The following is a 23,443-nucleotide window of genomic DNA, read 5'->3' as shown; positions in this document are numbered from 1 at the left end:
CCGACTATTTGCGGGAGTACTTGTGCCCCCAATGCCTGGCCAAATACTTGTCACCCCCACCTCCCCCCCGCCGCAACGCGCCGCCGCAAACCCACCGCCGCCGCGTTAATCTGCGTGCGGGGAACATTACAGCTTTCGTTTGAATAGCTGTGTTCCCCGCCGTGCCGCGTATAGACACTCCCCCTTGCTCGGGATTGGACAGGTGATCTGTCCAATCCCGAGCAAGGGGGAGTGTCTATACACGGCGCGGCGGGGAACACAGCTATTCCATCGAAAGCTGTAATGTTCCCTGCACGCTGATTAACGCGGCAGCGGCATCATCTAGGTATGTGGGGGGGGACGTGGCTGCAATATGTGGGGGGGACGTGGCTGCATATGTGAGGGGGGGACGTGGCTGCATATGTGGGGGGGGGGGGACGTGGCTGCATATGTGGGGGGGGGGGGGACGTGGCTGCATATGTGGGGGGGGGACGTGGCTGCATATGTGGGGGGGACGTGGCTGCATATGTGGGGGGGACGTGGCTGCATATGTGGGGGGGGGGACGTGGCTGCATATGTGGGGGGGACGTGGCTGCATATGTGGGGGGGGGGACGTGGCTGCATATGTGGGGGGGACGTGGCTGCATATGTGGGGGGGGGACGTGGCTGCATATGTGGGGGGGGGACGTGGCTGCATATGTGGGGGGGGGACGTGGCTGCATATGTGGGGGGGGACATGGCTGCATATGTGGGGGGGGGACATGGCTGCATATGTGGGGGGGGGACATGGCTGCATATGTGGGGGGGGGACATGGCTGCATATGTGGGGGGACATGGCTGCATATGTGGGGGGACATGGCTGCATATGTGGGGGGACATGGCTGCATATGTGGGGGGACATGGCTGCATATGTGGGGGGACATGGCTGCATTTGGGGACACGGCTGCATTTGGGGACACATTTAAAAAAAAGTATCGGTACTTGTACTCGGTCCTAAAAAAATGGTATCAGGACAACCCTAATAACCACCCATGTACCTGTTCTCCGATAATTCCAACCTGTGGATCTACAATGTAAAAACAATTGTACATCCTTCTTTCCCATCTGAAAGCCCCCTCTCTCTCTCTCTATATAAAGCTAGCCTTTAAGGAGATTAGTGAATACAAGCATTGTACATACCAGAAGTTTTCCCAGGTTCTGTTGGTAACCAAGTTTCCTGTCCAGCTGTGTGAAATTTCATGTGCTATGACCTACAAAATTAGAAAAAGGAGATCTTATAATATACTTTGGAACAGAAAAATGTGCTGAGAAAGTTCCTACATCAAATGTTATACAGGAAAAGCATTTTATAGGGAAGACTTTATACAAAACCAAACTTGTGAAAAATATTAAGCCTCGTACACACGATTTCCGCAGACAAAAGCGTAGGACATTTGTCCGAAGGGCGTTGGCGGTGAACTTGTATTACATACAAAAAACGGCAAAGAATTGTCATCCAAACAATCAAAACTACATGTTTCTTTCAGCTCTTTAGCGCCACCCTTTGGGCAACGTCTGCTAATGCTGTCTTACAGTTAGCATTGCTTCTGAGCATGCGTGTTTGTACTTTGAATTTTTTTCTGATGGACTTGTGTACACACGATCGGAAAATCCGACATCACACATTTGGTGTCAGAAAATTTTAAAGCATGCTATCCAACGTTTGAGGTTGGAAATTCTGACAATTGTTCGAAGGAGCATATAAAACGGTCGGATTATGCGACAACATCCTGCCATCACACAATTCCATAAGGGAAAATAAATTAGCCGCTCCAGGTAGAAAAGCCGTGATAGTAATCCACCTCATAGAAGCCGCAGGTACAGGCTATGCATTTAGCAAGGCAGGAATAAGGAAGTAGGTTTCTGAACAGCCGCACTCCGAACAAACGTTGCCTTTATTAAAATAGAACAGCACTACAAGCCACAACAAAACTGGACAGCGGATTGTCAGGAAAGGCCATTCAAAAGTGTTGGGGACTTTACAAGTGTGGACTGAGGCTGGAGTCAGTGCATCAAGAGCCACCACACACAGACTGATCCTGGACATGGGCTTCAAATGTCGTATTCCTCTTGTCAAGCCACTCCTGAACAACAAACAACGTCAGAAGCGTCTTACCTGGGCTAAAGAAAAACAGACCTGGTCTCTTGCTCAGTGGTCCAAAGCCCTCTTTTCTGATGAGAGCAAATTTTGCATCTCATTTGGAAACGAAGGACGCAGAGTATGGAGGAAGAATGGAGAGGCACACACTGCAAGATGCTTGAACTCCAGTGTGAAGTTTCCACAGTCTGTAGTGATTTGGGGGCCATGTCATCTGCTGGTGTTGGTCCACTGTGCTTCATTAAGTCCGGGGTCACCGCAGCTGTCTATCAGGAGATTTTGGAGCACTTCATGCTTCCTTCCGCAGATGAGCTCTATGGGGATGCCGACTTCATTTTCCAGCAGGACTTTGCACCTGTCCACACTGCCAAAAGCACCAAAACCTGGTTCAATGACCGTGGGATTACTGTGCTTGATTGGCCAGCAAATTCGCCTGACCTGAACCCCATACAGAATCTAAGGAGCATTGCCAAGAGAAAGATGAGAGACATGAGACCCAACAATGCAGAAGAGCTGAAGGTCACTATTGAAGCATCCTAGTCTTCCATAATTCCTAGGCAGTGCCACAGCCTAATAGCTTCCATGCCATGCCCATTGAGGCAGTAATTGCTGCAAAAAGGGGCCCAAACTGAGTTCACATGCATGGTTATACTTTTCACAGGTCCGATATTGTTCTATGTACAATCCTTGTTTTATTGATTGCATGTAATATTCTAATTTTCTGAGATTGTGGATTTGGGGTTTTCATGAGCTGTAAGCCATAATCATCACAATTATGACAAATCACGGCTTGAACTATCTTGCTTTGCATGTAATGAGTCTATCTCATATATTATTTTCACCTTTTAAGTTGCATTAGTGAAATAAATGAACTTTTGCACGATATTAAAAATGTTCACGTTTCACTTGTATGTAATAATGCTTTGCCTTGTATACAGCATCTGCCAAGAGTTCGGCTCTAGGTGTGTTTGTCATTAAAGTGGAAGTAAAGTCTTTTTATAAACTAGGCCAGGGGTCTCCAAACTGTGGCCCGAGGGCCAGATGCGGCCATTTGCTTGCCTTTATCCGGCCCTTGGAGCACTATCCCTCCCACTGATACGAGACACTATTCTGCCATCTGACACCGACAATGGAGCACCATTTCTCCCACTGACACCACTAATGGGGCACTATTCCTCCCTATGATACCAGCTATGGGGCACTATTCCTCCCCCTAATACCAGATGTTTACTCCCACTGATGCCAGGAAAATTTTCACTCCCGCTGGCCAAAGTCCGGCCCTCCAAGAGTCTGAAGGACAATAAACCGGCCCTTTGTTTAGAATGTTTGGAGACCCCTGAACTAGGCCTATAATAAATCTTACCTGTAGGTACACTGAATATCTCAAACTTTTACGGTTTGAGAGATATTTACACTGCATGCAGTCAATGACATCACTGGCACATGCTCTCTTAAAGGGACCATCTTCAGAGCTCTGTGCCATGGGAGTGACATCGCGGCTCAACCAATCAGATGGCTGGAGCACGTGAACTACAATGAAGATAGAAGCCCTTTCAGCAGTGACAATTTTTCTGGGACAAACGTAGCGTTATTCATGGGGCTTTTCTACCCTGTGGTGCCACTACCAGTGAATATTACGGTTGTGTTCTAAGTAACTTCATAAATCTCATTTTAGAATTAAAACACTGTATACCATTCCAAAATGTGCTACAATAAAAGATGCCATAAATTTGGGTAAAGGAAACAAATTCTAGTTTACAGATATTTTATTAAATGCCATTCAATATGAAATATTACAATTTTGAAAATATAAAATACTTACACTTGCAAGAGACCGATCGCCAGCCTAAAAAATAAATACATAATGTTAATTAAAATTGAATAGAACTGCAAGCTTGTAGGTCACAGGAAAAAAAAGGCAGCCGAATCGGTCAGGTTTTTTTTTGGAGCTTGGGGTTTAGTCACATTCTGACTTATGGATTACATTACAGGCAATCAGTGGTGAGATCTCCTAACATCTCTTGCTTGGTTCATGCCAACCCCAGAGAATCACTCCCGATACAGAAGGTGGTTTCCCAGTCATTATATAAATTAAATCCAATAGGCAGTCCTCAAATGCAAAGATCTCACCACCAAGGTACTCCGGAGATCAGAAATGGTTAGTGGATGTTAATTAAACAAATTACCATGTTGCACTGTGGACAGCTAGTGACAGCAATTTTATCATCTGTCTCCATTATCCATTTCCTCAAGATAGAATCATCTCAAGTGGATTTGTCTCATGAGAAAAGAATCCAGTTATACTGCTGCTCATTCATCAGGCCTGAATCATCACGAATGGAAAGTGACGAAAGCTCTGCATTTGATTTCTTGCTTGTGCGATCGTATTTATGTACTAACTTCTGTACATCAGAACACAGTTTTGTTACAGTATGTAGTTAAAACCACTTCAGCTCCAGAAGGTTTACCCCCCTTTATGACCAGGCAATTTTTTGCAATATGGCACTGCACTACTTTAACTGACAATTACGCCGTCGTGCAACGATGTACCCAAATAAAATACGTCTTATTTCCCCCCCATAAATAGAGCTTTCTTTTGGTGGTCCCCTCTGCGGTTTTTATTTGTGCACTATAAACAAAATAGACAATTGTGAAAAAAAAAAAAAATCAGATTTCTTCATAAAATTTAGGCCCATATGTATTCTGCTACATTTTGGTAAATAAATCCCAATAAATCGTATATTGATTGGCTTGCGCAAAAGTTATAGCATCTACAAAGCAATGGCTTATATTTATGGCAGGTTTATTTAATTTTTTTACCAGAAATGGCGGCGATCAGCGACTTCTAGCAGGACTGCGAGATTGCGTGAGACAAAAAAAAAACAAAAAAAACAAAAACAAACACACACCGACACTTTTTTGGGGACCAGCGCTAAAAATATACACGTCATTGCACTAATGACACTGACAGGGAAATGGTTAACAGGGGCGATCAAGAAGAACTAATCCTTACCGCGCAACACAAGAGAAATACACAAAGATCTGGAGTCTTTGGAATCATTTCATTTACTCTAATGAAGGAACATAAAACACGATTTAAGCCTGGGAGTGGAGTCGTCCACTTCACACCCTCACCCCGTCTCGGTCCCCCTCCCTTTTATTTTCCTCCACCACCCCCCCCCCCCCCCATTACTATTCCACCTTTTACTACTGTTTCCAAAAAATAAAATGAACAGAGGATTTTGCCATTTTCTGAAATTTTAAACAATCTACCTGATAAGAATGTACAGTACATGACTGACTCTCTCCCACGTATAATTTTGTACAGATGTATATCATAACGACAGTTGCAATGTATCCAAACTTTCTGTACATATTCCTTGATGACATATACATCTATGTTGTGATGTTGGAATCTCTCCATATGCGTTTTCTTAATAAAAACTTTTATTTGGAGAGAAAAAAAAAAAAAACAACACACACACACACACACACACACACACGTGTTTACCAACTGTGGGGCAGGTGCTTGTACTGTGGGAAGGCAGAGATCCATGTTCCTACTTAGCAGAAACACAAGATTACTACCTTCCCTACAGACAGAACAGTAATCTGCTGTGTTTACATAGGCAGTCCGTCGCTCTGCTTCCCTCCCGAACGATTCTGCGCAGAGGAGCTGCCGCCCGCCCGCAATAAATGTTCATGGGGCGGTCAGCAAGAGGTTAAAAAAAAAAAAAGAAAAAATAAGCAGCAGGACTGTGTTTGGGGGCAGGGTTGTGTTAGATGCACTAGCAGATTTAGATATGCCAACAAAATTAAAGCCAAACTCCAGGTCACACTGCAGTTAACATGGAATTACAGCACATTTTTGTCTTTTGGGATAAAGGTTTTACATGAATAAAAGTGGACCATTGTAAGCACCCTTGTCAATGGTAAATGGTTTGTCCTAACACACTGCTACATTTGCAGAAGAGCTTGTTCTGTTGAAAAATAGACTTACTGGCTAGTTCAAACAGGTTAAAAAAAAAAAAAAAAAAAAAAAAAAAAAAAAGAAAGAAAGCCTAAAAAAGGAAAGAAAAAAAAATTAACTAAAGGCAGCCACCACATCCAAGGACTAGTAAGCTGAAATAAAGGTTTGCTTTTGGGTTTAATAAGACTTTAATAGGTGGGCCGAGAATCCAAGTTGTTCTCTGGAGACTGCAATAACCTAATTGCCAATTTGATTAAAGAGACACTTTTCTTTTTTTACTTTTTTTTTCTGTTGGGAACAGGAGCGGAACTAAAGCCACATCCACATTCTTCGGATCCCAGTGGAACAATTTTGCCTTAGAGAACCTCAATTATTTATCCAAAAGAGCACGAAGAATATACATACATTAGATAAATTTGTAACTTAAGTATAAAAAGTAACCAGTATACTGCAGAGATCCTTTATACAGTATTATGAACTGGAAGAGTTTACTATTGCATCTTATTACCCAGAATTTTAAGATTTTTTTTTTTTTAAATATGCCACCAAATAAAAGTTGTAGAAAAGGATATTGGTTTTTAAAAGGTTTTACGGTCTACTGCATTTAAAACCGGGCTCGTCAAAAACATAGTTCAAACGCTCCATTTCCACAAGCACATTCATCCTTTCAATATTGCTCTGTAGTAATGGGTAGAGGATAAAGCACAAGGACGGTTATGTGTAAAGTGATTTGTGTGCAGAAGACTTACCAATACAGTTGGTGTTACAAAAGTAAGACAAGGATTTTCCATGCCACCATAAGGAAATGAGGGTGGTAAAATGAGCAGATCATATTTTTCCCACACATAAGGTCCAACTAGATCTTCTGCATATTTCAGCATTTTCTCTGTCTAAAGATAAAAAAAAGAAAAAAAAGTTGCATTAAAAAAAATAAAAAGGAAGGAGGAAAAAAATAATAACCAAGGTACCATACAGTATATTTGAAGTAAGTTAAGAACAAATAAAATAACAATATAAAATCTGTTTTTATTACTTAGGATAGAGATTCGCTATAAAAAAAATAAAGAATTATGTAAAAGTATCTTTTACTCAGCTGTATTCTTTAATATGAATTTAGTATCCAGCCAGCAAGTGGAGCTTTAGGGTCCTTTTTAGGTTTTCCTTTGTTCACATAGCTCAACAGCCAAAGCAGACATTTAAACATATTAGTAAATAAAGCAAAGCAAGACTTTGCCCCTTCACTGCTCACCCCCTTTGACTTATAGCATCCCCGAGATTAAAGACCTTCTTACTTCTCTGCATGGAAATCAGTGGGAGATCATATGTGCAGTGGATTGCACTTCATTGGTAAACTATAGACATTCCAGTGTCAAAACGTGTTGCTGCAACTCTACACACAACCCACAGTTAAAGTATTTACATTGGGTATGATCTCTAAAAATTTCTCCCTTACCAACGGAACCAGACAAGGATGTCCACTATCCCCATAAATGTTTTCACTGGCGATAGAACCACTTGCGAAATATATAAGGAGCAGCTTCTAACATCAAAAGGCATAACTATAGGACAATATGAGCATAAAATTATGCCCCGTACACAGAACCGGTTTTCCCGTCGAAAACAAACAAAAACACACACACAGTTTTCCGGATGGAATTCCTCTCAAGCCTGCCGTGCATACACACAAAAGTCTGGTGAATTTTGAATGCCAAGAACGCGTGACGTAAAAAAAAAAAAAAAAAAAAAAAAAAAAAAACACACGACGACTACGACGAGCCGACAAAAATGAAGTTCTATGCTTCCGAGCATGCGAATTGTTTCCGAGCACGCGTGTGCTTTTTCCCGTCGGATAAGCATACAGACGAACGGTTTTCCCTCTAGGTAAAACCAGTTGTGTATACGGGACATTAGGTTTATTTGCAAACGATATCATACTTACCTTAACCAATCCTACCTCTTCCCTGCCAGAAGCTCAAAAATTAATAGAACATTTTGGCTAGTGTTGCATTACAAAAATCAATCAAAACTAAGGTTATGCTCTCCCTATGAACCTTCCTGCGACATTAACCAATATGCTGCGTGAGAAACATGGCTTTTCTTGGGATAATTTCTAACACACACACATACACGGTGGCATTCTTCATTTTAACCACTAGAAAATCTTTAGGAGGGATGAATCTACCTGACATCAAGAATAATTATAATGCAACCCTATTGGATCAGATGAAATTTTGGTTCTCTACCACGGAAGATAAACTATGGTTAACCACTTGAGCCCCGGACCAATATGCTGCTAAATGCCCAAAGGCGTTTTTACAATTCGGCACTGCGTCGCTTTAACAGACAATTGCGTGGTCGTGCGACGTGGCTCCCAAACAAAATTGACGTCCTTTTTTCCCCACAAATAGCTTTCTTTTGGTGGTATTTGATCACCTCTGGTTTTTATTTTTTGAGCTATAAACAAAAATAGAGCAACAATTTTGAAAAAAAAAAAAAAAAAAAAAAAAATGCAATATTTTTAACTTTTTGCTATAATAAATATCCCCCAAAAACATATAAAAACATTTTTTCCTCAGTTTAGGGCGATACGTATTCTACCTATTTTTGGTAAAAAAATAAAAAAAAAAAAATCGCAATAAGTGTTTATCAATTGGTTTGCGCAAAATTTATAGCGTTTACAAAATAGGGGATAGTTTTTTTGCATTTTTATTATTTTTTTTTTTTTTTTACTACTATTGGCGGCGATCAGCGATTTTTTTCGTGACTGCGACATTATGGCGGAAACTTAGGACAATTTTGACACATTTTTGGGACCATTGTCATTTTCACAGCAAAAAATGCATTTAAATTGCATTGTTTATTGTGAAAATGACAGTTGTAGTTTGGGAGTTAACCACAGGGGGCGCTGTAGGAGTTAGGGTTCACCTTCGTCCCGGATCGCTCCCCGCGGGAATCCGCCCGCCGCAGGGGGGGGGGGGGAACGACGATCGGACCCCCCACCCGCTAGAAGGCAAGGACATACATACATACATACATATACACATATATATATATATATATATATATATATATATATATATATATATATATATATATATATATATATATATATATATATATATATATATATATATATATATATATATACACACACACACACACACTCCCTTCTGCCTGTCCGTGCCATTTTGCGGACGTAAATAGTCGTGCGGCGGGCGTTAAGTGGTTAAAAACATAGAAAAAAAAAGCCACCAGAAGACATGATTTATACACCCTGGCAATAAGCTTACTCTATGCCTCCAAAGATTAACCCACCAATTTACTTAGTATCCGAGCTACACCAATAGTAAGAAGTATATACTTTCCAAAACTAAAGTCATCACAAATAAATCCATACCATCTATACCGGCAGGGACATTTAATTATTGCAGAATACGTCCAAATGTTGATGAATGGGTCAAGGAAAGATATCATCTTTATATAAATTTACCCTTGCAGTATAGAAAAAAACAAAACAAACACCATTATAATTTAAAGTTCGAGTTCAATCCCAATAATCCTATAGAAATCCCCTCAATAATGTGGCAATTTCTTACTCAAATAAAAAAAATTCTATAAACTACTAACCAATTACCGAAATATTAAACACACACACACACACACACACACACACACACACACCCTCTTCAGCCCTGGAAGAATTTACCCCCTTCCTGACCAGAGCATTTTTTGCAATTCGGCACTGCGTCGCTTTAGCTGACAATTGCGCGGTCGTGCGAAGCTGTACTCAAACAAAACTGATGTCCTTCCCCCCCCCCCCCCCCCACACAAATAGAGCATTGGATCACCTCTGCGGTTTTTATTTTTTGTGCTATTAAACACTTAAGGACCGGACCAATATGCTGCCTAAAGACCCAAGGTGTTTTTACAGTTCGGGACTGCGTCGCTTTAACAGACAATTTCGCGGTCGTGCGACGTGGCTCCCAAACAAAATTGGCGTCCTTTTTTCCCCACAAATAGAGCTTTCTTTTGGTGGTATTTAATCACCTCTGCGGTTTTTATTTTTTGCGCTATAAACAAAAATAGAGCGACAATTTTGAAAAAAAATGCAATATTTTTTACTTTTTGCTATAATAAATATCCCCCAAAAACATATATAAAAAATTTATTTTTTCCTCAGTTTAGGCCGATATGTATTCTTCTACCTATTTTTGGTAAAAAAAAAAAAATCAAAAAAAAAAATCGCAATAAGCGTTTATCGATTTGTAAACGCTATAAATTTTGCGCAAACCAAATAGGGGATAGTTTTATTGCATTTTTATTAATTATTTTTTTTTACTACTAATGGCGGCGATCAGCGATTGTTTTCGTGACTGCGACATTATGACGGACACTTTTGACACATTTTTGGGACCATTGTCATTTTCACAGCAAAAAATGCATTTAAATTGCATTCTTTATTGTGAAAATGACAGTTGCAGTTTGGGAGTTAACCACAGGTGGCGCTGTAGGATTTAGTGTACACTTAGTGTGTGTTTACAACTGTAGGGGGGTGTGGCTGTAGGAATGACGTCATCGATCGAGTCTCCCCTATAAAGGGGATCACTCGATCGATGCAGCGCCATAGTGAAGCACGGGGAAGCCGTGTTTACATACGGCTCTCCCCGTTCTTCAGCTCCGGGGAGCGATCGCGACGGAGCGGCTATAAACAAATAGCCGCGCCGTCGTCCCGGATCGCTCCCCGACCCCCGTCTAGGCAGGCACGTACAGGTACGTTGATGTGCCTGTCCGTGCCATTCTGGAAGTGGTTAAACAGGAAAAACAGCGATCATTTTGAAAAAAAAAAAAAAATTATATATATATATATATATATATATATATATATATATTTTTTTTTTTACTATAATAAAATGGTTCCGACTCAGCATTTGGAATATCTGGGGTTAATTCTGGACTCCTCGGAAGCGAGGGTCTTTCTACCCCTTAAAAAAAAAAATTGCAGACGCTCCAGTCTGTAGTGAGAGTTTTGGCGTCCCACAAATAGTCGTCTCTCCGATTTTGCATGCGAGTTCTGGGCCTCATTTGAGGCTGTACCGTATGCCCAGTTCCACACTCGAGTACTACAGAGGGAGATCCTGTCCAAGTGGAACAGATCTTCATTGTCGCTGGATCGTCAGATTCAGGTCAGCCACCTGGTCAGGGCCTCTCTGAATTGGTGGCCGAGATCCCAGTCTCTTTGGTCAGGGAAGTCTTTTCTCCCCTTTCAGTGGATGGTGGTTACGACAGACGCCAGCCTCACGGGCTGGGGGATCCAGTCGGCCCAGGGTCCTTGGACTCTAGAAGAATCCTGTCTACCGATCAAGGTCTTGGAACTTTGGGCGATCAGGCTATGCCTCTCCTCATGGTCAAGGAGGTTGCAAGGACGCCCGATCAGGATCCAGTCTGACAACGCCACAACGGTGGCTTATATCAACCATCAGGGGGGGGGGGGGGAATTCGGAGCTCGGCTGCAGCGTCCGAGGTCACTCACTTCCTAAGGTGGGTGGAAAGAAGCGTGCCGGCTCTGTCGGCCATCTACATTCCAGGCGTGGAGAACTGGCAGGCAGACTACCTGAGTCGCCAGATGCTGGACCAGGGAGAATGGTCGTTGCATCCAGAGGTGTCTCAACTCCTTTGCAGGAGATGGGGAACACCGGATGTGGATCTCCTGGCCTCTCGTCTCAGCCGCAAGGTGTCGAGGTTCGTGGCCAGGTCCAGGGATCCCTGGGCGGACGTGTCAGTAGCCCCGTGGGGGTCAGAATGTATTAATTTATGCCTTTCCCTCATTGAAGTTGCTGCCTCGGCTGCTCCGCAGAGTGGAGGCCGAGGGGATCCCAAAGATTCTAATCGCCCCGGATTGGCCCCGATGTCCTTGGTACACCGGTCTTGTGCGCCTAGTGGCGGATTCGCCTTGGCAGCTGCCAATGCGCGGGGACCTTCTGTCTCAAGGTCCTATACTCCATCCTGCTTTACAGTCGCTGGCTTTAAACGGCATGGCTATCGAAAGCCAGGTTCTAAGGGACCGAGGTCTTTACGACTCTGTCATTCCAACTATGTTGAGGGCACGGATGTCTTCTTCTACCATCGCACCTGGAAGGTCCACATCTCTATGTGCGAAGAGATGGGTTGGTGTCCACGGACGTATTCGGTGTCCAGGATCCTGCTGTTTTTTCATTGCGGTATGGATCAGAAGCTTGCCTTAAGCACCATTAAGGGTCAGATTTCAGCCTTAGCTGTGTTCTTTCAGTGGCCTTTGGCGGCACATTCTATGGTGGGTACCTTTGTGCAGGGGGTTCTTCATATACTTTCCCCTTAGACCACCTCTTCCCCCATGGGATTTGAATCTGGTGCGCTCGGTTCTTCAAAAACATCCCTTCGAGGACATCAGAGAGATTCCTCGAGACGCTTTGTCAGAAGGTGGCCTTTTTGGTGGCCATTACATCTGTCAGAAGGGTTTCTGAGTTGGCAGCCTCGTCTTGCAAGTCACCATACTTGGTCCTTCATAAAGATAAGGCGGTGTTACGCCCGCGACCTTCCTCTCTTCCGAAGGTGGTTTCGTCTTTTCACCTTAACGAGGAAATTGTTCATTCCATCCTTGTGTCCTCGGCCGGCGCATGCCAAGGAGGTTGCACTACATTCCTTAGACGTGGTACGCCCTCTGCGGGTGTACCCGTCAGCTACTGCTCAGTTTCGGAGGTCTGACTCACCTTTTGTGTCGGTATCTGGTCCACAAAAGGGCCTGGCGGTCTCATCAGCCACCATTTCTCAGTAGATCAGACAGACGGTCATACAGGCCTATGCTCTTAGGGGGTGGGCGCCCCCATTTCCGGTCACGGCACATTCAACCAGGGCAATTGGTGCTTCCTGGGCTTTCCAACATCAAGCGTCTGTCTCACAGGTGTGTAAAGCGGCGACTTGGTTGTCCGTTCACACCTTCTCCAAATTTTACAAGGTTGATGTGAGTGCATCGTCGGATGCTTCCTTCGGCCGCAAGGTTTTGCAGGCGGCTGTTTAAAGTTGCATCTCCTCCGTTGAGGAGCTCTCCCTGTTTGGGGTGAAGTTGTGTGTTTTTTTTACCGATACTGTTCCCACCCCTCATTTTTTGACACTGCTTGGGGACGTTCCACTTGTCAAGAATTGAAGAGGCTGTGTCCGTCCATGGACGAAAAGAGAAGGGGATTTTTTTCTTTCACCATAAAATCCTTTTCTCTGTCGTCCATGGATGGACACAGCCCCCATTCCTCCCTTTAGGTTTCTACTGCTTGTTACGAACTGAGGCTGCATGCTGCAGGGAGGTGGGTTATGTCCAGAGGGACCGCCCCCTGGGCGGGGCTGTTTAACTGTTTAAATGACATGTATATGAATACCTAACAAGTTTCTGCCTAGTCCTCTCCTGTAAACAGGGAACATAACCCACTTGTCAAGAATTGAAGAGGCTGTGTACGTCCATGGACGACAGAGAAAAGGATTTTACAATGAGTACAAAAAATCCTATTTTTTTTTAACCTGAATCATGATATATAACCCCCCCCCCCCCCCCCCATTCTTTTACACTTTATTTCATCACTTAAAAGCGTATCGTCAATTCCCCCCCCCCAATAATCCGTTGTCGTCATGGTTGCCAACCACCAAGGCTAGATGTCATATGTCTTCCTCCGTTTATCACCATTACATAGTGGCTGATAGGATTAGTAGTTTATATAAAGGAAGGTGAGGTTGTTTGTGCTTTCCATTTCATGGTTTAGTTATGCTTTAACCTTGAACAATATAGATTATCTCTTTCTCAGCAAGGTGATTTTATAAATAGGTGCATCTTTGGCACTTTTTTACAAGGTTATATCACTGCATGTAAAAGTGAAGTATATACAACCAACCTCCGCAAACTCATAGACAGAGGCCTCTAGCAGCTCCTTCTCGGTCCATACTGTCGTTCTGGGGCCAATCTTCCTGTGAAGATAATAAAATTAAGACATATTTTAAAGCCATCCAAAATTGGTTGATTTCAAGGCAAAATTGTTAATTGCTCAATATTCCAATCCACTGGCTTTACAAGTCCTTATCCTGGGTCGCAACGGCACACAAAGCCTCTTTTGCAAGCACTCGACTTCCTCCCCATCAGCAGAGCAGTGCAGGGAAGCATCAGTGAGAAACGAATGCATTCCAATCTCAGAATTGCCCACACTGCACCTGTATTGAGGTGGGGAGCCACACATTGTAAATAATGGGAAACATTGTTTCTCTAACTTTGCTGTAGCTATGATCATCAGCTTTTGTGATGGGGAAGAGAGTGGGTGCAGGTCTGCCTGTTTCCAGGAGGACGACTCTTGGCCATTGCTAAAGCCAATCACAGTTCTGCTAGCCTCATTCAACATCTGGAGGAAGATTAGGGCCAGAATAAGAACATCATGGGCCTGGTGGTGGTGAGAGGGTGAGTGAGTGATCAACCCAGCCAATGCAAGTGACCGAAGGCACAGAGCCTCTAAAAAGTAGTAATGTTAGTTAAGTCTACTACCGCTTTAATATCACAGGAGCCTCTCATGGGGGCCCCCTACTGACCCGGTGCTCATTGGGCAGTGCCTAAGTGCATAGTTGCTAACATTATAAAAATATTTTCAGGGACACTTTTTTGTACAAGTGCTAAATTTAGAGTAGCTGAGATTTCCTATGTTCCTCTATCACAGGAGTAATCACAAAATTAAATGAGTACCAATAATGGAGCAGAACAAATATGAGGACTGAGAAGATTTCCCATTGTGCCCATTCTAGAGCTGGTAACATTGAGGATATTCAATATAATTTTAAAGAACTGTTTTTGTGGGTAAGAGGCATAGGGAAGGAGTATGGATGGTATAAAAGTGGGAAGTATGTGCAGGTGAGGGTGAGGAATGTGGAGGGTATGGCAGAAGGCACCATGTACAGGAGAGGAGTGTGAAGGGTATGAGTGGGCAGTATGCACAGGAGTGTGGGGGGTATGACAGAGGGTAGTATGGCGCCCAGAGGCGATTAAGTTCGCATGTGCTGCGCTATATAAGTTTTCATTCATTCATTTATTCATTCAGAAGTGGTAGTTTAAAAAATAAATAATAAAAAAAACATTTTAGTTAGATTACCTTCCTTCTAAAGCTCCAACAACCAGGGCTATGAGGTAGCTTGGTATTGGCACCTAATATAAACAAAATGGAGTGTTACATGAATAAGTGAACTTAGTACATTAGGTCTTGGCTAATTTAGAAGTGAAATATTCAGTGCCAAATGACAAATTCACAAATCATTAGCCTTCAAATGCAGTCAAGCCATTTAATAGCCATCTGTGCATTAAACAAACATTCTCATTCATAAAACGTTTGGCTTTAATTTTCTTCAACAGAAAATCCCTGTCTCAGTAACAATTGTCATATTTACTGTATGCAACAAGCCACCAGATCCAATCTGCTTTGTACTTTCAGACTGCAGATGTTGAATTACTGATTTAAAGTGTATTTAAACCCAAAAATGAAATAGAATGCAGATTACTAGTGCTTGGGGTGGTGGCTGTGCTTGTTCCCCCCCCCCCCCCAAGCTGCTTTTGCTTTATTTTAAGCTCAGTCTTGCAAATAATACCCTTCCCGTCCCTGGGTGGCCATGTCACTTCCACTTCCCCACTGTATCTATAGAGGAAGCCATTGTCATCACCCTGAGCCTGGGTTCACACTGCCCACGACTTTCTGTGCGACTTTGAAGTCGGACCCCAGCGTGACTTCTGGACAAATTGCATGCAACTTCGTTAACAGATGTCAATGCAAGTAGTTTAGAAACCTTTTTCTAAGTCGGAGCTTCTTTAAGTCGCACTGTTTACAACAGTTCCATTGCACTGCTCCAAAGTCTGCGTGATTGTCGCATCAGTGTGAACCGGGCCTAAGGCTGCTCTCCTGGTACAAGCTCCAAACATAACCGTATCTCCTAATTTTCACTGCATGAAAGGCTGTTAAAAAAATAAAATGGTTTGTAGTAAATAAGCAATAGAAGGGAAAATCTACATTTTGCTTGAAGCGATAAATCTTCCTCCTCTTGTCATTTGGATCAAGGAAATCCCCATCATTAAGAGCACTCATTAGTGCCACTAGTTCTTTAGGAATGGAAACCTGATGGAAAAAAGAAATAAAATTATCCGTAATACTTTAGCCGCAATACTTTATGGTATACACTACAGCAGGGATATGCAATTAGCGGACCTCCAGCTGTTGCAGAACTACAAGTCCCATGAGGCATAGCAAGACTGACAGCCACAAGCGTGACACCCAGAGGCATGATGGGACTTGTAGTTTTGCAACAGCTGGAGGTCCGCTAATTGCATATCCCTGCACTACAGTGTAACACTTTTTTTTAGTAAAAAATTTTTTTTTATTTTTTATTGATTTTTTTTTTTATACAACATACAGTAAACATTTTGGGATTTTTGAGCCAATAGCATACTCAAAATGTTACATTTGTTTTTTTGTAACAATACCTGACTATAGTAGGTGAATTTCACACCTGGGGTATCTTGACAAGGAATTATCGTTCTGCAATGTGTAGCCTGAAAAAGATAAACATGAGGAAATTGTGACAATGGCAGTTGAATAAAATGGATGCCGGCATTCAACTGTGATGCCAAAAAGAGGTTTTTTACTTTTAAAATGTGCAATGTACATAATGAACTAAACACACACACACACACACACGCCAATTTAGTTAAAGCTACAAAAAAAATAAAAAATTCTCCCACACGTTTGTGCCCAAACAATACAATCTGCTTAGCAATGTAACAAATAGAGTGGTTATAAAAATTTGATGGATAGCAACTCTAAATTAGAGCCTTCAACTGCTTGGCTTTTGGTAAATCTGAAAAGAGATCGCATGATCCCGCTGTACTGTGCGTGGACAGCTTTAGGGCTTGAACACACCGGTACATGGATCTAGCACTGGAAATGAACCAGGCAGTTATGTCAAACAAGCCTGCAGTCCAATTAATTTGACCATGAAGCAAAGCATTATCTTAGCATAATCAGTCTTCTCTTGCCATCAGGGCTGCGGTCAATTTTGATGCCTGCATATGATATTGATGGTCATTTATTTAAAGGGAGAATCAATGCCCAGAATTAAACCATAGCCAAACCCCAAAAAGTCATTTATTGCAGCTTACTAGTTTTTAAATATGGGGCTTCATTTGTTTTCATTTTTTCCTAGCGTAAACCTGGTAATCCTGTAAATAACACTTCCTGTCCCCGAGCAGCTACATCACTCCTCCACTATGTCCATGGCGGGAGACATGGTTATCATCCTAGGCTGCACTCTTTATATTGACTACAAGCGTGTCCATCTCTTCATCTCTATTACATGGAGGCAGGGCAATTGGTAGTTTGTACATGTTATTTCTAAAAATAAAAGTTGGGTTATGAACAAGCTACTGCATCACTGCCATATATGATTTTTGTTGATTATATATAGATTTTGTACAGACAGATAAAATTATCGTATCGCTTTAATACTTAAGGAAATTCCCTTTCCACCCACCTGCCCTGGCCACTTATTAAATAGTTTGGAGGTGGGAAGGGAGGATTGGCAATCATGTGTCACAACAGTCACATGATTAGAAGCTGGTCTCGCCAGATACTGATCTTTACTCTGGACTGAGAGCAGTTTTAAACATCTGCTCAGCGATGCATGTGTGGCATATCAGCATTAATACCCACCTTTTTGCCACTGCATATATGTTGGGTGATCAGAAAGGGGTTAATACAGGATTCTTCCATGACAGCTGTCAGAGTATGCTGGGCTTTTTGATAAATAGCCAATCGCTGCTTTTTTACTTGTCAACAGCTTCTCGGTAAATGAAAACTTCTATAGAGGTCTTTGATTATAAATGCAACATCATTTTTAAAATAACACAGAATTTTCACTGTTACACATAGCTGGTTCCAATCGTTTTTATTTCTTATGGCACAATTCTAGTAGTCCTGCTTCATCACCGATAGCATTTTAGTTTTTCACCTCTAGAGGTCACTAGTGGCAAATCTGAACATGAACACATTTTACTAGTCCAACAGCAATGAAAAGCACTGCAAAAAGAAAAAAGGTGTTCCCTGTCCAAACACAATCCACTTGTGATTTTTTTGTGCTGGTTACAAATTAGATTTTTTTTTTTAAATTTACAATCATTGTTCATATGCATTGGTTACTAGATGCATGTCATCTGTCCAGGACCTAACTGCAGCTTTGAGCTCCATGCCGAGCACATATTTGTCCCGGGCAACAAACTCCGTGGGACGGATTCAGATACAATGGTGTATCTGTCCGGCCCGCGTAACGTATCTCCGATATGTTACGCCGCTCTAACTTTGGGCGCGAGTTCCTTATTCAGAAAGAACTTGCTCCCTTAGTTACGGCAGCGTAACGTATGTGTTGCGGCGTAAGGCCGCGTAATTCAAATGGGGATGTAGGGGGTGCGTTTTAAATATGTCTTGACCCCGCGTTTTTTACGTTTTGTTTGAACGGCCCATGCGCCGTCCATCAAATATCCCAGTGTGCATTGCTCTAAATGACGTCGCAAGGACGTCATTGGTTTCGACGTGAACGTAAATTACGTCCAGCCGTATTCGCGAACGACTTACGCAAACGACGTAAAATTTCAAAACTTGGTGTGGGAACGACGGCCATACTTAACATTAGCTACCCCTCATATAGCAGGGGTAACTATACGCCGGAAAAAGCCGAACGCAAACAACGTAAAAAAAAAAGCGCCGGGCGGTCGTTAGTTTCTGAATCAGCGTAAATCCTCATTTGCATATTGATCGCGTAAAAATACGGAAGCGGCCAGCCTGGAATTGCAGCCCAAGATCCGACGGTGTAAAACACTTACACCTGGCGGATCTTAGGGATATCTATGCGTAACTGATTCTCTCAATCAGTCGCATAGATACGACCGTCAGAACTCAGAGATACGACGGTGTATCAGGAGATACGCCGTCGTATCTCTTTCTGAATCCGGCCCAGTATTTGCAGGCTTCAAGGATTATTGATTCTTCGGCAGCAGCACACATTGAGAGAGCCCTAAAAAGGGAAATCGATCAGGCCACTCAGCAATTGTGTGTTTTATATACCTGGGAGAGTTAGATACTCAGTTTTTCTGCCAGGACCAAGGCTGCTACCGACCTCTCCTCTGCCCTCCTTTCACTTATTTTTCACACCTGGGACTCACTTGACCTTATGAAGATACCCCCATACATTTGCTTGAGCTGTGGTAGCCTTGCTACTAATCACAAGACACTATTTGTTTGGGAACAGGGAGCCCGAACAGTGTTGTGCTCTGGGAGGGGCCAGAGGATAGCCATGTTTAATCTAGTTTGCTGTATAGATGCCATTTTTGGCCTAGGCATTTTCTAGTCTACTTTACAACGTATGATCGATGTTCTTTTGTAGTGCTTTTCTCTTCTGTTTTTGTGGATTGGACACCCTGTAGTTTCCACATCCCTCGGAGATTGAAATGTGTTCCACCGCTTCTGTGTTTTTCCAGGAGCTACCTTGAAACTCCTGCCTATACTTGTACTGGCCCTCTGTCTCAGGCAAGCTCTTCTCCCAGGTTGTTGGCGTTTCCTTTATTAAAGGTATGGAGGAAGGTTTCTTTTAGTGCATTACTTATCCTGATGCCTAATGTGATTTAAATTGGAATAGGTTAGCCTTCTTTTTTTTCTGTCCAATTTGAAGAAGTTTGCTTCTTTCCTTTGGTGGGCCAATTTTCACACCCACTAGAAGGGAGGGTGTGTTTCCCCCCCACCCTTTACACTGCGTTGCCCCTTTAGGCCCCTCATATTACCTCAGAAATGTCTTCCCCTGCTAAACAAGCACAATTACCGTATTTATCGCGGTATAACGCGCTCTGGCGTATACCGCGCACCCCCAAAGTGGCCCCCAATCCTGTGGGAAAAAAAGATTTTTTGTTGTTTTGTACTTACAGTTTTGATGTCTTGCGCGGCGTCCATCTGCGGCCTCGGCGGGTCCGGCGTCCATCTGCGGCGGGTCCGGCGTCCATCGGCGGCGGGTCCGGCGTCCATCTGCGGCGGGTCCGGCGTCCATCGGCGGCGGGTCCGGCGTCCATCGGCGGCGTCCTCCCGCTCGTTTCCCGCCACGACTTTGAATACTGCGCCCGCATATAGCGAGCGCAGTACACTCGTGAATCTTCGGGCAGGCTCGGGCGCCTCTCGCACTGACGTCCTGTACGCTCAGGACGTCAGTACGAGAGGCGCCGAGACTGGCCGAAGATTCACGAGTGTACTGCGCTCGCTATATGCGGGCGCAGTATTCAAACTCATGGCGGGAAAGCGGGTATCGGCGTATATCGCGCACCCACGATTTTGCCCTGATTTTCAGGGCAAAATAGTGCGCGGTATACGCCGATAAATACGGTACTCATTCTAAATTGCCCAACAAATGTCTCAAGCCCTGAAAACAGTCAGTTTTCCCGACGAGATACCTGCCAAGCTTGCCTTAAAAAAAGTCATGAATACACACAGCCACACAAAAGACCCACCGTTCTTTTGAATGGCAAGAACATGGTGACATCAAAGACTATGACGAGCCGGCTAAATTAGGTTCTATGCTACCGCGCATACATCGAATTGTTGTTATCGAGCATGGTTTATTTCCCCCTTCAGGTAAGCATACAGACGACCAGTTTTCTCGTCAGGAGAATAGAGAGCAGGTTCTCTTTTTTTTTTTTTTTTTTTTTTTTTTAACGGCAGTTTTCCTGTCGGGAAAACTGCTAGGGAGCATACACGGCCGGGATTCCCGGCCAAAATCTCTCCTGGCAGTTTTCTTGCCGGGAAAACCGGTCGCGTGTATGAGGCTTCAAAATGTAAAGGGGCAAAACATCTTAGAAAAGTGATCGTAAGTTTTGGGTGACCTGTAGGAGAAAGAATTCAGGTGGCCTTTCTCCAAGAGACTAATTTCAGAACCAGGCAGACTCAGTGACTTACAAATTTTTAAGTCGCTGAGGGGAGGTACATGTTTATCATAGTACAGTACCTCCCCTGCTTCTTAATCTGGAGGGGTTAGTGTTATCTTCACCAACAGCACTAAATGGTCCTTAAAAGAATCCAAGACTGGTGCTCGAGGTCAGTAATTATTTTTGGTGGAGGTGACCCTTGCAAATCTTTATGTCCCCGATATTTGCCTGGAGAAACTGGCCACTTTTGTTGGGGACATCCTCATACTAGGTGGAGATATGAATATCACACTTGACCCCCTGAAGGACATCTCTCAAAGTGATAATCGTCTCTTCTATCAATTTCTCCAACATTTTAAACAACTTCTACAAGCTGAACAGCAGGTCTTCCATGTGGCGAGTTCTATAGTAAGGAAAAAAAAAAACGTAGTTTTCTAAGAGCCTTTCAGGACAACCTTGTAGAGAGCGCAGCTCCGCCTCTTCAATAGGAAACACACCCAGGCTTTAAATCCCTCCTCTTCCACCATGGCTTCAGTTATTGTGGCTTCCTACACTGGAAAACAAAGCACAGAAAAACCACAACACCATGATAGATACATCACAATTACTTCTAAGATATATTAGGGAGGGAAATAGCCATTGTCCTGAAAGGCTCTTAAAAATACCGGTAAGTCTAAGTTTTTCCCAAATCGCCTTTCAGGACAACCTTGGAGAGGATAACCAAGTAACTTACCTTATGGTGGGACTACTGCCTGCAGTACCTTCCTGCCGAAGGCTTGATCTGCGAATAAATGTCGAGTAACTGGACCAAGTGGCAGCCTTGCAAATCTGATCTGGTGTTGCACCGACCCTTTCGGCCCAGGAAACTGCCATTGACCTCGTTGAGTGAGCAGCGATACCTGAGGGAGGTATTTCTCCTTTGGCTCGATAGGCTTCTGAAATTGCTTGTCTAAGCCATCTGCCGAGCGTACTTTTAGAGGCTTTTTCCCCTTTGCGGGGGCCCCGAGAACACCACAAAGAGAGTTTGACTTTCTAAACTCCTTGGTGATGGAAAAAAACTAACAAACATCTTCTCACATCCAGTGTATGAAAAGCTTCTTCTCCTGCATTAGTAGGAACTGAGGAAAAGGTGGGTAAAATTATCTCTTGCGAGTGATGGAAAGTTGAGGCCACTTTCGGTAGGAAGGCTGGATCCGTTTGGAGGATCACCCGGTCTGAAAGGACGCTAAGAAAATGTTCTGAAATTTTTAAGGATTTTTTTTTTTTTTTTTGTAAGGGTTCCAAACAGAACACCCGCGAGACCCTGTAAAACAATAGACAAGTCCCAGCTAGGAAAAACTTTGAGGGCTATAGGTCTGTTTCGAGCAAGAGCCCTAAAAAAAAAAAAAAAAAATTATATATATATATATTAAAGCTTCTCTGGACAGAGGTTTTTCAAAATAAAACTGAAAGAGCAGCCACCTGTGTTTTTAGAGTGCTGGCTGCCAGTCCATTCTCCATTCCCTCATGGAGAAATTCCAAAACTGAAATAGTATTCTTGACTTCAAGGTTTTTGGAAGTACACCAAGAGTTGAACTTCTTCCACACTTTAAGGTAGATCGCCCTAGTTGCCTCCTTTCTACTTGAGTAGGGTCTTTACCACTTTATCGGAAAGTCCTTTAGGAGATGTTTCTCAGAAGCCAATCACTTAGGTGTAACCTGCTTGCTTCTGGATGGCACACAGAGCCCTGTGTTAATAGGTCCTTCCTGTATGGTAGCTTCCATGGAGGTTTTGTGGCCAAGTTCAGAAGTGTTGCAAACCAAGGCCCCTTTGGCCAAATAGGAGTGATCAGGAGTAAGTTGGTGTTGTCTTCCCTGATCTTCCTTAGGACCAAAGGGATTAGTGGAGGGGGGGGGGGGGGGGGAGGCGTAATAGCTGGTAATTCCATGGGTGTGCTAGGGCATCTATGCCTACCGCCTGATCCCCTCTGTGGAGAGAAAATAATTCCTGAACCTTTGCGTTTTGCTGACTGGCAAACAGGTCCACTTGAGGATGTCCCCACTCCTCCGAGATCATGGTGAAAAACTCCTGGTTCAGACTCCACCACCAAAACTGAAAATAAAGTGTCCCATCAGAATGACAGCAACCACCCAAACAAACTGCAGAGACGGCCAAGCAAGACGCTTCCGGCAAAGCAGACACAGGCTCCCATAGGGAGGAAGTTTAAGATAATAACAAAAGCAAAGCCCATAAGGTTCAGAATAAAAGGCACCGCTGTACCCCTCTTACCTGGGCCTGACCGATGCTTACGGCGCCTGCATCCGCCATTGCTGAAGATCTCTCCCCCATCCTGGTAGAGAAAACAGCCGGGTAAGGAAA

General features: G+C 43.4%; 1 protein-coding gene across 1 annotated transcript in view; it reads right to left on the bottom strand.

Annotated features, from left to right (window-relative positions):
- Nucleotides 1-23,443, bottom strand: part of LTA4H (leukotriene A4 hydrolase) — a 56,165-nt gene that overhangs the window by 22,445 nt on the left and 10,277 nt on the right. The window contains exons 4-10 of the mRNA XM_040344240.1: nucleotides 16,612-16,680; nucleotides 16,142-16,246; nucleotides 15,236-15,288; nucleotides 14,000-14,072; nucleotides 6,836-6,976; nucleotides 3,939-3,962; nucleotides 1,159-1,229 (exon numbers count right to left, since the gene is read on the bottom strand). Of these exons, the coding sequence (XP_040200174.1) occupies nucleotides 1,159-1,229; nucleotides 3,939-3,962; nucleotides 6,836-6,976; nucleotides 14,000-14,072; nucleotides 15,236-15,288; nucleotides 16,142-16,246; nucleotides 16,612-16,680 (536 nt within the window). The remainder of the gene's footprint in view (nucleotides 1-1,158; nucleotides 1,230-3,938; nucleotides 3,963-6,835; nucleotides 6,977-13,999; nucleotides 14,073-15,235; nucleotides 15,289-16,141; nucleotides 16,247-16,611; nucleotides 16,681-23,443) is intronic.

Source organism: Rana temporaria, chromosome 3 (assembly GCF_905171775.1).
Source record: "Rana temporaria chromosome 3, aRanTem1.1, whole genome shotgun sequence".
In the NCBI taxonomy this organism is placed as follows: Eukaryota; Metazoa; Chordata; class Amphibia; order Anura; family Ranidae; genus Rana; species Rana temporaria.
This window is presented reverse-complemented; position numbering and strand designations above follow the sequence as displayed.